Genomic DNA, 16,448 nt, shown 5'->3' with positions numbered 1-16,448 from the left:
TGACATTTTATGCATGTGTGTCCTTATTATGAGTTTTACCAATGTTAGTATATTGTAAACTCTAGATAGAATGGATATATTTAAATAAATGGTTTCAGTTAAATATATTCCTCTATAAGTCCCGAAATATCCCTCTTTGAAATGTGGGTTTGTGTTTTACAGAAGCTCATTTTGTCCTGGTGATTAACAAATCCCAATGCTTCTCTGCCATCCTTCATTCATCTCACGCACAATACTTGCATGCTCTTTTTCACTTGCTGTTGTTATTTGTGAGATTACAGTGTTTGCTTGTTTTTTATACAACTACTTTTTGTATAATGTGCAGGACCCTGCAGTGGGACACCGATCCTTCCGTATTACAGCTCCATTCAGAGTCCGAACTCGGGTACGTTCCAGCTTTTATGGTTGAGTTTAGATTAGATTACTGCCCCCAAGGGAATATTGAAGGGTGTCCTTGCAAAGTATAAGAACAGGGCCCTAAACATGACAGAAGGCCCATCATTACGGATGTCTGTACCCAGTGTTGCAGGGTTACACACAGACCCTTTAAACAAGTGACACTGTTTCTCTGATCCCTGTTTACACTTATGACTCCAATAAAGAGTTTATGTTTCTGTATTTTGCAAAATGTTGCCCCAGAAGCCAGAAGAGAGATGTGTGACCACATGTTGCAATTAGGGAATTGTCACCAATACACCAAAAATTAGCAGTCTGCTTCTACTATGGGGGGAAAGAAGAAACAAAACAGGGGTTAAAGGAGATGAATGAGATTGTAAATCCCGAGTAGCAACTTTGTCATGGGATTTTTCACATTTGTATTTGTTAGTATGTAAACTCCAATAGGTTTTATTCATCGTACATTTTTCCTACATTATTCATATACATTGCAATAACACCAAAATACAACCTAACCTTCTGCATTCATTATAAAAAACAAGTACCCAGGATGTAATCTGTGTCAGATGTGGTAAGAGTGAGCACAGTTGTAACTAGTGTTTCTTACATATAAAGATACAAAGTTAGCAATGGCCATGATAGAATCAGGAATATTTTATATAAAGGACTTGTAATAAGTGACAAATGTGAAATTATATTGTCAAGACTTTAAACCCAACAAAACCTTTGAGTTCCACTTTTGATTCTCTATTCCGTACTGTACATGTAAATCCGCGTTTTGTCGAATTTATAGTACATGCATTAAGCTGTGACAATGGCTCTGCGGTGGGGTAGGATTAGGAGCATTTAAGCCCAAATTTTTCCGGAGAAATTTCCCAGCTAAATGCGGAATGGAATGATTATTTCGCAGAACAGTGTTGAAAATTTTAGCCAGCTCTAGAGAATGGGCATTAAAGTGAACTAGTCACCTAACATGTCTGCTAAAATCCTCCTCTGGCACAAGTTACCTAAACCGGTAACCAATTCATAATTGTTCTGCACATTTACCTTCTTTTTGGTGTCCCCAGGATATTTCCAGCAATTGTTGCCATTTTGCTTAAATTCAATAATTCATTTGTCTTGAAATCAGTACAGAATATTGAAAAAAAGAATAAAACAATATATGGTTAGAATTGGCTACTTTATACTATTAATCCATTTTTATTTGTTATAACAGAAGTAAGTTAACCTGTAACTGTATTAATCATTTTTTCAATTTACCAACTTTAAATCATACACTGGGCATTAGTATGAGGTGTCACTGAATTATATAAATTACAGACCAGTCCCTAAGAGCACAGTATTATCCTGCTCCCATTTCCTGCTTCACCATATAGATTTTGGTTGGTGCTTTCCTAGCCCTAGTGCCAATAGTTATGGCGCTGCGACTTTATAAGGTACTATAATTGTATCTACTACGGATGTTCTGCCGCTGCACAATTGAAAAAACATGAGAAAGTGTGTAATTAGACTTTTAAATTTAATGTATTGTTAAATTAGGCTGTTAGTTAATTAAACATCTTAGAAGTGACAAGTTGACTTTAATAAGTCATCATCATCATCTATTTATTTATATAGCGCCACTAATTCCGCAGCGCTGTACAGAGAACTCACTCACATCAGTCCCTGCCCCATTGGAGCTTACAATCTACATCCCCTAACATACACACACACACAGACCGAGAGAGACTAAGGGCAATTTAAAAGCAGCCAATTAACTTAGCAGTATGTTTTTGAAGTGTGGGAGGAAACCGGAGCACCCGGAGGAAACCCACGCAAACACGGAGAGAACATACAAATAAGTTTTATAAAATATTAGAGCTGCTTTTCTGACCTGTACTACTTCATTTTAACATTTGTGTCCATAAATAAAACTAAGTGGTGACTAAGTGGTTAGCACTTCTGCCTCACAGCACTGGGGTCATGAGTTCAATTCCCGACCATGGCCTTATCTGTGTGGAGTTTGTATGTTCTCCCCGTGTTTACGTGGGTTTCCTCCGGGTGCTCCAGTTTCCTGCCACACTCCAAAAACATACTGGTAGGTTAATTGGCTGCTATCAAAATTGACCCTAGTCTGTCTCTCTCTGTCTGTGTGTGTGTGTGTGTCTGTGTGTGTGTGTTATGGAATTTAGACTGTAATCTCCAATGGAGCAGGGACTGATATGAGTGAGTTCTCTGTACAGCGCTGCAGAATCAGTGGCGCTATATAAATAAATGGTGATGATATATGATGATGAATACCATTGTATATTAATTACAGATAATGGAAATTAAGAAATTATTTATTTTTATTGACAGAAGAAGACTTATTAAGCTTGGAGTGTCTAAGGTGACTCAGGTGGATTTCCTGCCTCGAGAAGTGGTGTCGTACTGCAAAGAGACACAGACGCCAGTGACTACGCACCAGATCGAAGGTGACATTAAACTGACCCTGGTATTATGGTGTTTGTCTCAGGTACTCGGTGCTTTTTAGTCAAGCGATTGGAAATGTAGTCGCATTGTTTTCTGTTAGTGGCACGTGGAGAACGCTTTATATTTGACTTTGCTCTACTGACAGATTGTATTAGCTTTGACATCTAATAGATCAGGAATATATCAATTTACGATCGTTTAAATTGACTTGTGTATTCCCTAGGAGATAATGGCTTTTCCCTAGAAGTTGTGAAGGGAATGGAATTGTACTGAGGTTTAATTATCACCTATAAGCGACAAAATCACATCTTGTCAAGTGCAGCTATCGTGGTCTCATGTAGATACCAGAGATTCAGCAGAGAGGCAACGGGAGGAAACACACTGGGGACAGCAGAGAGGAATAGGGGCACAGGGATGGGCAAAAAGCAGGGACACTGGAAAAAAAAGCAGGGATTCTGCTCTTGGGAGTCACTTCTGCAAACTCAAAAGTGCATCTAGGGTTGCGCACACTGGGACAAACCATGTTACAATGCAAGGGGTGCAAAGTAGTTTATTATTTTGCACATAAGTTAAATAGTGGCTGCTTTTTCATGTAGCATACACATACTTGATAGCTTTAATTCTACACTGAAATGTAAAGTTGGTCTAGGACATGCTCTACCCCAACTATAAATCTGTCCCCACATTTTAAATTTACCTCCCCCTCCAATGCAACATGGTTTTGCCCAGGTGCAAATTTACTCTTTTTTTTAATGTATTGCTCTCTTTAATGACTCAGGCGCATGGAGAGCACATAATTGAGACAATGTAGTAGCCGAAACACACAGTGGAGGACACGGAGGTCGTGTATCCTGTGTAAAGTTAACTTGTCTTTATATTACATATTCATTTCATTTCAATAGATTTGTGGTGATATGTGTGCCATCAACTTGTCAATTACTTATGTAATAAGTTCCGCTGATTCCAGACACCTCCAATCAGTCTACTGACCTTAATGTGGACTATGTGAAGAGACCCATCTTTCTGCTAATTATGCCATTGTACCCCTACAATAGATGACACGAGTAAAATTTCTACTATCTAGCTATTACCGTATTTCCCCATGTATAGGGCGCTCCCATGTATAAGACGCTCCTTAATTTTGGCCCGAAATCTGAAAAAAATATATTACTGTAGCTGTCAAAAAAGGCAGGGAGAGTGTAATAGCCGGCTGCACACTCTCCCTGCAATCGCCCCCCTTCCCCCCCCCTGCTGCCACTGTGTCTCTGTTCCCCTCATCCTGGATGCGTGCATACCGCTGTCCCCCTCCTCCTGGATCCCCGCTACCACTGTGCCTCCGTCCCCCTCCTCCTGGATCCCCGCTACCACTGTGCCTCCGTCCCCCTCCTCCTGGATGCGTGCATACCGCTGTCCCCCTCCTCCTGGATCCCTGCTGCCACTGTACCTCTGTCCCTCTCCTCCTGGATCCCCGCTGCCACTGTGCCTGTCCCCCTTCTCCTGGATCCCCGCTGCCACTGTACCTCTGTCCCCCTCCTCCTGGATCCCCGCTGCCACTGTGCCTCTGTCCCCCTCCTCCTGGATCCATGATGCCACTGTGCCTCTGTCCCCCTCCTCCTGGATCCCCGCTGCCACTGTGCCTCTGTCCCCCTCCTCCTGGATCCATGATGCCACTGTGCCTCCGTCCCCCTCCTCCTGGATCCCCGCTGCCACTGTACTTCTGTCCCCCTCCTCCTGGATCCCCGCTGCCACTGTACCTCTGTCCCCCTCCTCCTGGATCCCCGCTGCCACTGTGCCTCTGTCCCCCTTCTCCTGGATCCCCGCTGCCACTGTGCCTCTGTCCCCCTCCTCCTGGATCCATGATGCCACTGTGCCTCCGTCCCCCTCCTCCTGGATCCCCGCTGCCACTGTACTTCTGTCCCCCTCCTCCTGGATCCCCGCTGCCACTGTGCCTCTGTCCCCCTCCTCCTGGATCCCCGCTGCCACTGTACCTCTGTCCCCCTCCTCCTGGATCCCCGCTGCCACTGTGCCTCTGTCCCCCTCCTCCTGGATCCATGATGCCACTGTGCCCCTGTCCCCCTACTCCTGAATCCCCGCTGCCACTGTGCCTCTGTCCCCCTTCTCCTGGATCCCCGCTGCCACTGTGCCTCTGTCCCCCTCCTCCTGGATCCCCTCTGCCACTGTGCCTCTGTCCCCCTCCTCCTGGATCCCCGCTGCCACTGTGCCTCTGTCCCCCTCCTCCTGGATCCCCACTGCCACTGTGCCTCTGTCCCCCTCCTCCTGGATCCCCGCTGCCACTGTGCCTCTGTCCCCCTCCTCCTGGATCCCCGCTGCCACTGTGCCTCTGTCCCCCTCCTCCTGGATCCCCACTGCCACTGTGCCTCTGTCCCCCTCCTCCTGGATCCCCGCTGCCACTGTGCCTCAGTCCCCCTTCTCCTGGATCCCTGCTGCCACTGTGCCTCTGTCCCCCTCCTCCTGGATCCCCGCTGCCACTGTACTTCTGTCCCCCTCCTCCTGGATCCCCGCTGCCACTGTGCCTCCGTCCCTCTCCTCCTGGATCCCGGCTGCCACTGTGCCTCTGTCCCCCTCCTCCTGGATCCCAGCTGCCACTGTACTTCTGTCCCCCTCCTCCTGGATCCCCGCTGCCACTGTACCTCTGTCCCCCTCCTCCTGGATCCCGGCTGCCACTGTGCCTCTGTCCCCCTCCTCCTGGATCCCTGCTGCCACTGTGCCTCTGTCCCCCTCCTCCTGGATCCCCGCTACCACTGTGCCTCTGTTCCCCTCCTCCTGGATGCGTGCATACCGCTGTCCCCCTCCTCCTGGATCCCCGCTACCACTGTGCCTCCGTCCCCCTCCTCCTGGATCCCCGCTGCCACTGTGCCTCAGTCCCCCTTCTCCTGGATCCCCGCTGCCACTGTGCCTCTGTCCCCCTCCTCCTGGATCCCCGCTACCACTGTGCCTCTGTCCCCCTCCTCCTGGATCCCCGCTGCCACTGTGCCTCTGCCCCCCTCCTCCTGGATCCCCGCTGCCACTGTGCCTCTGTCCCCCTCCTCCTGGATCCATGATGCCACTGTGCCCCTGTCCCCCTACTCCTGAATCCCCGCTGCCACTGTAACGCTGCCCCGCCCCCCCTCGATCCCCCCGCTGCCACTGTAACGCTGCCCCGCTCCCCCTCGATCCCCCCCGCTGCCACTGTAACGCTGCCCCGCTCCCCCTTGATCCCCCCCGCTGCCACTGTAATGCTGCCCCCCCCTTGCATTCCCGCTACCCCTGTATAAGACGCACATAGGTTTTAGACCCAAAATTTTTGGGAAAAAGGTGCGTCTTATACAGGGGGAAATACGGTATATTCCAGCAGTTATACCTGTTTGGTGCCAGTGGCTTTATGAGTGAACCCTACTGACATAACCATGCGTAGAACAGCGTTTCCTGGTCATACGTCTACCTGCATTACTACACACACAGAGGAAGCGGCCTGCAGAGCACATTGCTGCTATACCAGTAACATGAGTAGCTTCAGCCTGTAAGACGTTAGTGGAGAGCAGCGTAATGAGTGGGAACAGCTTCCTATAGTTATTTTACAGTATCTGGCAACCAGCAGGAAACAGAGTTGTTTTTATTTACAGAGCAGATGTCTGGTCACATATGTCCCGGTTTATTTTATTTATGGAACCCATATGTAAGCTGTTTACTCCTCTTATAAGAGACGTCTTTGTGCACTATATTCAGCCTGTGATTTTGGGGTCCAGTGTTGGGGTGTTATGCTGGCTGGTCCCCTTGAAGTCAAACCTAGCTTGAACCGACATAACATTCTATAAATTCTAAACTGAGATCTGACCTCCTAGATTGCTAGCACTGTTGCCAAGCCATGAAGTTATTATACCTGTTATTAAAGTTCCATTTCATCATTGCTGTACTGCTTATTTTATTGGTAATGTATGTGTGTTTACAATTATATCACTTCATTGCCATAGTATAATTGTATTATTCATGTATTTATTATTTTACGTAAGGCAGTTTTACAGTCAGATTTGGTGCATTGTCTAGCTACAGTTTTGATGGTAACATTTCTACCTTGTTCTTCTAGGACTTGTTGGTTTAGTGCAGCTTACTGAGTGAGGTGTGTTACACTTTGTTAACACTGGTGCAAACTGTTTATCTGAGTAGAAATTAGTTCACCGTTTCCTTTCTCTTCAATGTACATATTACATTTTTTTACAATTTTTTACATTTTTTTACTGTTTCTTCCATTCTGTTTGTCTATAGTACTATAAGACGCTGTGTGCATTGTGTGTTACAATATTTTTATATACTGTAGTTATGGCGTTGTAATTATCCACCATATAAACAAATGTATTTTTAAATTAGAAAATATATTGGATATTATTATACCTCATATCGTGATTTTGGCATTGGATATTTCTCCTGCATTTATGCCATGTAATAGAGTCTGTTTGAAGGCTACATTTATTAATTTAAAGCAGCAACTTTTATTCCTTAATAGCTAATGTGTAATTAGATAAATTCACTGTTCAAAGAATGACTGGCGGCCGGTGAAATTAATTTTGTTAATTTATTAAATGTTGTGAAGTCTCTTCTAATGTTTGATGAGAGTAATTACATGTAACATGCTATAAATATCTATTGTTCACAACTTGATTACATGCCAACTTTTCTCATCTCCCGTTCTGACGGACAACAAGCACGCCAGCTTTTAATGAAAATTGTACATGGACAAATATGGTAATATCAACATTGGCTCTTGTTATATTTTTAAATCTTTACATTGTTGCACAAACAGAAGAATTCCATTTAGACTCATACTGCATTTTATTGTAATTTTATACTTTTTCCTGTAGATGGCAGCAGAGATCTTAACAAAACAGAAACTATGTATTATTAGATTGTTTTTAAGCTACAATGGAAGTACAGCTTTTTTTTTGCACATATGTAAAGATTCCATTTTAACATGTTTTGTTTAAAAATAAGTTATATATTGTGGTCTGTTGATTTATGCAGCTAGAAGCGCCGAAGGGGTGGTGGGGGCTGATAAGGTGGTATGGATAGTTATGTCAAATACATGCTGAACATTGGTACTAGGGAGAGTAAACTTTAATTCTTCCCCTTGTATTATCCTACTCCCAGAAACTGGAACTGCAGGATTTTCATGTCCACGACCCTCTGTGGGTCAAGATATACTCACCTTTCCCCAGTGCTTTTTTTGTCATAGAACTCACCGCAACTCCGGTGAGTTCTATGAGTTCCGCCACCTTTTCTTAATGAATTTTCCAAGTTTTAAAAATAAGTTTTGAACATTTATTGTTTGGTCCATGTGGACTCGAATCGCTCTGTCGAGCAGGTCGGCGGAAAAATCATTAAAAAGGTGCATGAAGGCTGCTTTTATGTCGACTCCGATGCATGCGAGCTTCATCCGCGCTGGTTGTGTTGGCGCTGCTCGGCTTGTGGCGCCGCTCAGCTTGTGATTGGTCGCGTGGTCGCGTGCTGAGTGTTTACTGCGGGAGGCGACCGTTATGTTTCGTTGCACAACTGACGTGTGTGGGTGTGTGTACAGTGATTGACTACGTGATGTGAGTTCCGGCACCTTTTTTCTTACAAAAAAAGCACCGCCTTTGCCTGTGTATCAGCTGCCATGATCTTGTAGACCAATAGGCTTACAGTCCATGCCTTCACAGATCCGTTGTCATGTATATCCTATAGACTCACAGCTGCAGCTGGAGCCTCAGTGGGGGAGGAGGGGAAGTTCCCAATCTGACTTGGGTCCTGGGCGTGTAACACTATGATTCTACTATTAGGGAGGATTGGGAAACATTTAAATGTTCCTCTATAAGAGAGCTCTTGATACATTTTTCCAGGAACCCTGCTCAACCCTATTTGATTTACCGTTTTATAAGCTTGAAAAAGTATCTTCTGATACCCCCAACAAATGTAACTGTGTCTGGAGTCCTTGGACTGAATACTACGGGACCTTTTAGCAGTCTAACGTTCCCTCTTCTCTCTTATTACCTTTCTCCTTCCTCTGAGTAGTGACTTCTCACCTTCCCATCTTTACCTCTCTCCTTTCTCTAAGTTTTCCTTTTGTTTGTTTGCTGATAGCTGTTATTGGTGTTATTCTGTTGATACTTTATATAATGTTACGCTGACCGCTCATGTTGCTCTTTACCAATTTTTCTGATATATGTCCTTGCATACATGTTTCCCCTCTTATACCCCTCTTATACCCCCCCGCCTTTTATTTCTGTACTCTCTCGTTTTCCATATCTGTTTATTTTAATTTATGCAAAATCCAATAAAAATGTTTATTAAAACAAAGAAAAAGAAAACGTATCTTATGATGCACAATATTTCTGCTGGCTGATTCCTAGTTTTTTTCTGAGATAACAAATCTTCTATTAGGAGCTGATGAACGCGGTATTACTGCAGGGAACACATATTATATCGCAATGCTGGATCTAACTTACTCAGGCCCTTTCTCTGTCTTTAAACCAAACAAACCATCTATGATGGAGCAGTATATTTAAGCAGCCTCTCTTTGAGGTAAACAATGCAATTAATAAAGTAGTTGAACTGCCCCTTGCAGATGGCATCATTTAATGCCGTTGACCAGGAAGCTGCTGACATCACTGACTGCAGAGGGCATCACGTGATTGGATGTGTGGCGACTGGTCACATGACACCCACATACCATTATGTGCCATTCTTTTCAACCAAGAACACCCTCCGTTTCAGTCTCTAACAGACTCTCTGCCCAGGGTAGTGATAATTTGATGGGACATTTTTTACTTTTTAAACAAAATACATTTACGTATAAGCCTGCAATCCCGTAAATGGTCGCTTACAGCGTTTACACTGAGGCCCTTCCCAAGCCAGGAAGAGAACAAGCATCTTGTTGTGTTAGGCAGACAAATAAACATATTTGTGTACAATTATATGCATTCCTGCTCTGCATATTCTGTGATTAGTAAACATGCCTTAGGGATAGTGGCGGAGTGATCATGGGTGCAGGGGCTACAAGTTGATGAGATCCGGTCATCCTTCTGGTCAGAGGCCCCCAATCCCTGTCTGACACCCCTCTACTGACCTGAGATCTCTCCTGACCGGTGCATGCGCCGCACCACACATTCTGAGTAGAGGCAGAGGTTTAAATAGGCCACTGACTGCCATACTGGCCTACTGTTCCGTAATGTGCGAGAGACTCAGAATTTTGGGGAGTTTTTCCAAACTGCTAGAACAATAGGCCATCATCCCCGATGCCACCGGATCTTCTTACAAAGTGGGTGGGGTTAATTGTATTTATCAGCACGATGGCTTAGTAGTTAGCGCTTCTGCCTCACAGCACTAGGGTTATAAGTTCAATTCTTGACCATTATTATTATTATTATTATTATCGTAGATTTGTAAGGGACTACAGTGCTCCACAGCGCCGTACAGTAGGGAAGGCAAGGACATACATAAAACAAGACATACGTAAAACAAGAACAGACAAGGCAGACAACATGAATAGAGACATGGGTATGTAGGACCCTGCTCATTACAGAGCTTACATTCTAAGTGGAAGAGGGCACAGCTGAAACAAGAGGAGCGAGTGTGGCTCAGAGTGGAGATTGGCATAGTTGTGAAGGTGCATTAGTGTGAATAGTGTTATCAAGGATAAGGTCAACTCTAAAAAAAGAGATGGGTTTTCAAATAGCATCTAAAGATTTGAAGGCTGTGAGATGGCCTGATTGAGCGTGGTAGGGAATTCATTAAGTAGGGAGCAGCACAGGAAAAGTCTTGTAGACGGGAGAGAGAGGTAGTTACCAGAGACGAGACAAGGCGCAGGTCAGAGGTAGATCTAAGATGAGATTTGAGATGTATAAAGGGGTGTTGTTGTTGAGGGTTTTGTAGGTAAGGGTGAGTAATTTGAATTTGCACAGGGAGCCAGTGTAGGGATTTGCAAAGTGATGCAGCAGAGGTGGAGCGGTGAGAGAGGAAGATCAGTCTTGCAGCAGCATTTAGGATGGATTGAAGTGTGGATATATGGGAGTCAGGAATGCCAGATAGCAGGAGGTTGCAATAATCAAGACGGATGATGATGGGAGAATGGATAAGAGTTTTGGTAGCATGTTGAGTAAGAAAAGGGCGTATTCTGGCAATAATTTTAAGGTTGAGTCGATAGGACTGGAAGAGAGTCTGGATGTGAGGAATAAAGCAGAGTGCGGATTCAAGTGTGACACCAGGCAGCGGGGTGGGAGACTGAGGAAATTGTGATGTTATTGACAGTGAGGGAGATTTGAGGACAGGTGGTAACTTTGGCAGGAGGGAAGATAATAAGTTCTGTTTTGGACATGTTGAACTTTAGTAGCATTCTGACATCCAAGTGGAGATAGCAGAAAGACAGTTGATTACACGAGATAGTACAGAAGGAGAGAGGTCAGGGGAAGAGATATAGATTTCGGTGCCATCAGCGTAGATCACTATTGGAGGCTGAATGAGCAAATTAGTGCCCCAAGAGAAGAGGTGTACAATGAAAAAAGTATTAAACCAGATTATTCATTATACCGGCTGCCATTTTTGTGAAGCCCTCGGTGTGTTTCCATCCTTCTGCATTAAGGGTAGTGATTTCCATTGTGCTGGGTTTAATCATTGCTGTATAGCGTCTTTATGTGCATTTTGCATGGTAGTAAAGAGTTGCTGCTTTAATCCAGGCCATATCTGGCATTACAGTACATTTTGGGATGTTGTTACACATTAGGAAGTAGAGATGTTTGAGAATTTCTCTAATAAACTCTGGCAGGAACATCTGCCGGCAGCTTTACTATCTCCGCTTTGTCTTTTAAACCCGGTGATATTCCATTAACTTGGACCCTGTCCAGAGAGCACCTGGGAGCCTGGAACGGGCAGCAAGGTTGTTCAGTCTTCAATGAGTTATGTGTGATGCTGCCGTCTCTTGTGATATTTGAGGGATATCACCCTGTGACATGGCATTAACTTCACATTCCTTTATCCCGTCTATATTTCCATGACACCTGTGATGCACCCGTATCATCTATAATTCCTGTTATAATGTAAACTGTCTCTATGACAAGGAATGCTGGTAATCTGAATATAACAAACGTAAGAGAGGAGCCAAGTACACAGCACACGAGTTTTCTAAAGACACAGGACATGGTCTATGATTATATGTAATAGTATGTACATTAAACGTTGATTTTCATAATCATATAAGGTGACACTCTGCTTTGTCACGTGCGTATAGTTCACAGTTGTTTCCTGAGGACATAGAGAACAGTCAGTTACCCTTTTGCCCAGTGGATTCCAAACTTTTTAAGTTCAAGGCGCCCTCAGGGTCTCCAAAATTTTTTCAAGGCACCCCTAAGCCAAAATAATTACCAAGTATTCCCCTGCCTTGCTTACCACTGGCCCTGGCTGAGGCACCCCAGAGAGCCTAGGCGCACAGTTTGGGAACCACTGCTTTAGTCTCTGTGGCCACCGGCCTTCGTACAGGATGGCTTTGCCTATTACAAGATAGTTTGGTCCCTCCATTATACTACCAAATCCAGTCATTGTGGTATAATAATAATAATGATCTAAACATCAAAGCATAGTAAGAGTGACTTGTGCGGCTTGTTGCATTAGGGCATCGTCAAAAACATCCCTTGGGATTGGTAACTTACCGTTCCCCATGTCAAAACATCGTTCATATAGGTAAGGTGTCTTTCAGTCTCCCAGGGGCTTAAACAGTAAACAAAAGGCAGACGGGTTCAAAATTGCTTTGCAAAGGCAACAAGTTATTCACCATATCCATAAACTCATAGTATAGCATTGATTGTAAGACCATCCCCACAATTTCATATTGAGGATGGCCCAATTCTCTCTGCACAGCCTTAGCCACATAGTGGACAGCTTCATATATATTCTGGATTTGCTTTCAGCCCAAATACAGATCTGCCGTTTTAAATTTGGCTGGTAAATTCACCGAATATCATCGATTTGCTAGAATCGCAGGTTAATACATTTACCTCCTAGTCTTGTACTTCAGCTATTATTAGGGTTTTTCTTACTACTTCATCAAATTGTACCCAATGCGTTTGGGGATATGGATTTGGGCATTTATTATAATGCTATCATAAATAAAATCCACCTAGACTTGTGCATGGAGAGAAACATTAATGTCCAGAGTTAATATTTGAGAGTGTGTTCTTTATTCTGGTCCTTTAGAGGGTTGTGCAGGGGAATGGGGCAATGTGAGTCTTCTATGATACCCGAGGAGAAGAAGGACCACAATATAGGTCATTTGACAAGGGTTGTGTGTATTTTTGGCTTTGGAACCATGTCTTATCTTGGCTATTTTGGAGCTGTCCCAATATACGTGTCTACTGGTTTTGGTACATTCATATATGCTGATTCCATGTGTTCCCTTAGTGTACATGGAGGCATTCACCCTATCTTGGTCAGGGCATAAATATGAATTAATAAATTAAAAATATAAATATGAATGTATATAAATGCTTGCTCTCCCCCAGCGTTAAATTGCTGTCTAATATGTAAACACTCTGAGATTGGACAGGTAGGGCAGTTAATTTGATTTCACTTTGATTTTCCTTTTCCAGATGCTACAGGCATCCTCCTATGCACATATCCTGTTAAAAATTAAAAGTCTCTCGCACCTAATTAAGCTGTCTCCCCATGCTATGAGATAAACTTGTAACCAAGTCTGTGGATAATTCAATTTCCCTCATGCCAAAACCTAGGACGACTATATGAATAAAGGTTCTTGCACAGACAGGGGGATATTGATATTTAAAGGTGTTAGTCTTGTCTATTAGCTAAGATGTGTGGGGAATAGGGCTATAAGCTAAGGAGAGTCCATGGCTGCGGAACTCAGAGTTGAGAATTCCTGGCTGAATTGTGCTTGGGACAATAGAGGAGTAAGCTTCATTAGCACAGGAATAACCTCATCTCAGTGACAACATGTAAGGGGGCTGAAGCATAAGAATTTGGGTCTTAAAAACCCTTGTAAAACTATCTTTGGTTTTAGTCTTTTGAGGATCAATGTAATTAAAAGCTGTTCCACTTCTGCTGTTCTCTGGTTATACAGAATATACAAACCTACGTAAGTGTTCTATGCTTTGTCATTTTAGCCCTTTTATTGTTTTTGTAATTACATTTGTTTTGTATGTCATTTGTTGTATGTTTTTATTTATATCCAAAGCACTGTCCTTCGTATATTAACTCTTAAGTGTAATGTTTGGCCTTGTTATTCTAACAAATCCATAAGCATTAAGAAGAGAAGTATTGTTTAGCTGTGGTAACTATTGGATTAATAGGGGTGATATGTTAGCCCATTGAATTCTAGGGAGTGAAGTGTTAACTTTTGGCTACCAGACATGGTAGTATGTGCCAGTGTATATCTTTGTGTCAAAGAGTTTTAGGGTTCTATTGACCTAATACAATACATGGTCGCAACAATTAAGATGTGTATGGGAACTGTTTTGGGGTGGGATTCAGCTAGGTCTGTATCCTGTGTGATAGGTAAGTGTAATATTGAGTGTTGGAACCCTGTCTAACCCCTTACAGTAATATCCAAGTCATGGGCGCAGTGACACACCAAATGGGTCTCATCCACTGTCAATGGAACTATTGGGCACCAGGTGGGAGTAGGCATGTGAGTAGGAGAAAAGGGAACTGCGATGTTCACTTGAATGGTGTATAGGGAATATACAGCCAGTACTAATAGTGGGGAACAAGAGGACCTCGCAATAGACCTCAAGATACAGCCATCTCAAAACCAGCAGTATTTCTACATCAGCTGTACAAATGTATATTTTTACACCTAATGATACATATCTGATGGGCAGAGAGCACTGCTTATCAGTTCTCATGTTATGTAAAGGATGCTACTCACATCTGGAACACTCGGGATTGGTCCTCCAATATCGGGATAAAACTCTTTGCCAGTAGAATCCAGTGAATACCGATAACAGGTCCTATACATGTAATGTAAACGTATTAACAATTTCACCTGATGTATAAAATAATGTTTATTGTTTATGTTTGCCTTTGTCTAGATATTCTTAAAATAAGCTGGTTTTATTCATTCTTGATCTTACCAAAGTGCGCTATATTGTGCCACAGTTTTATTATCCTTTCTCTTTAAATTCTTATTGGAAACAAAGTGTTGAATTGAATAAAAATGCATTGTGTATAAAATTAGCCTGTGGGCCAAGAAGAATGTGCTCATGTGTAATGACATAAGACCTGATTCATATTCGGATGTACATCCGTTTGCACGTAGTATCTAGCGTGAATTCACTCTGCGAAAACAGAACTTACACCAATGAACGCAATGGCATGCAATGCATGTCTGGGCACAAACTACACTTACGACTGCCGATGTCTTAAGAGCGGAACGGTGGTAGGCAGGAGCGGACGAATGTAGGCCATATACAGTAACGGCATGCTGAGGGCGTTTCGGTGCATATGCAGGCATTCCAGTCCTGGGTTTCTCATAAGTACGCTTGGTTTCAGACATATCATTTGCACCAGCTACAGAGCAGGTGTAAGTGCCGACTGACTCGGAATAGTCTTTGTATTAAAACTACACATATGCGTGCCACAAATAGCACAGAACATGTATATGCAAGTAAGAGAGACTATAAAAAACACATTGTATGTACAGTACACATTAAGATTTATGTATATAATGTAAAGAAAAAGAAAAAATAATGACTGTTAAAGCATTTATTTTAATATTTGTATTAGTGATTATAGTACTATTAGTTTATATAGTTTTAATATTTATTTATGTTCAAAACTCTTTTTTTAACTGCATGTTGCATACAAGTTGCTGTAGGACTTTCGCCCCTAAATGTTTAAATGCTTTCAACATCCTTTAGGCTGTTGAATGCAATTGAATGAGCACAATACCATACTAAACTTGAACAAGTGAATATGACATACAAACATTGTGCAGTTTTTGGTGAAGACCCATACTTGGTGTAAGTTTTCTTTTTTATACATATATTCACTGTTTGTTTTTTTGTTGTATAACCTAAGCTAATTCTACAGTATATTGTCAGACATTTAAAGGATTCCAAGCATGTAAGGTGTACCCACCACCTGTACACAGTAGAGGAAAGAACCAATATTCTTGAGTATGCAGCCTGTCAACTGACTAGGACAGCCATGTGGCATGAGCAGATTTCTTGCTGGATGCAAACAAAAGGATGTTGAAAATAGGTGACAGCTTAGGGCCCGGGAAAAAGCATTAAATAACACACACCATAGGGGATAAAATGACAGAAGACTACGAGACTCCAATTTCTTTCTGTAAAAAAAGATCTACTACTGATAAATATATTCCCCCACACAGTATAAGGCCAGTTACTCATGGACATAAATAAAAAAAAACACATTATTTTACTAAGGATTTTTAACACTAGTTAAAGTAAATATGTATGGAGATGAATCCTATTTATTACAATGACCCCTCTTGTGTCTGTAGTCTTGAACGTTCAATGGTATATATTTTAGATGTTACACATTGGGGTCAATAGAGTGTCCTCCATTGACCCATCCCACTTCTGACCACAAGTGCAAGAGCA

The 16,448-nt window shown here is 42.9% G+C and overlaps 1 protein-coding gene across 6 annotated transcripts in view; it reads left to right on the top strand.

Moving 5' to 3' along the window:
• DYNC1I1 (dynein cytoplasmic 1 intermediate chain 1) overlaps positions 1 to 16,448 on the top strand; it is a 347,340-nt gene that overhangs the window by 84,569 nt on the left and 246,323 nt on the right. For 4 of the 6 annotated variants that reach the window (XM_075211774.1, XM_075211769.1, XM_075211772.1 and 1 more), the window contains 2 exons: positions 326 to 385; positions 2,734 to 2,849. In XM_075211774.1, the coding sequence (XP_075067875.1) occupies positions 326 to 385; positions 2,734 to 2,849 (176 nt within the window). The remainder of the gene's footprint in view (positions 1 to 325; positions 386 to 2,733; positions 2,850 to 16,448) is intronic. The other 2 variants (XM_075211773.1, XM_075211770.1) reach the window with 1 other exon arrangement.

Source organism: Mixophyes fleayi, chromosome 5 (genome assembly GCF_038048845.1).
Source record: "Mixophyes fleayi isolate aMixFle1 chromosome 5, aMixFle1.hap1, whole genome shotgun sequence".
In the NCBI taxonomy this organism is placed as follows: domain Eukaryota; kingdom Metazoa; phylum Chordata; class Amphibia; order Anura; family Limnodynastidae; genus Mixophyes; species Mixophyes fleayi.
The sequence above is the reverse complement of the archived record's forward strand: the minus strand, read 5'-3'. Positions and strand labels throughout refer to the sequence as shown.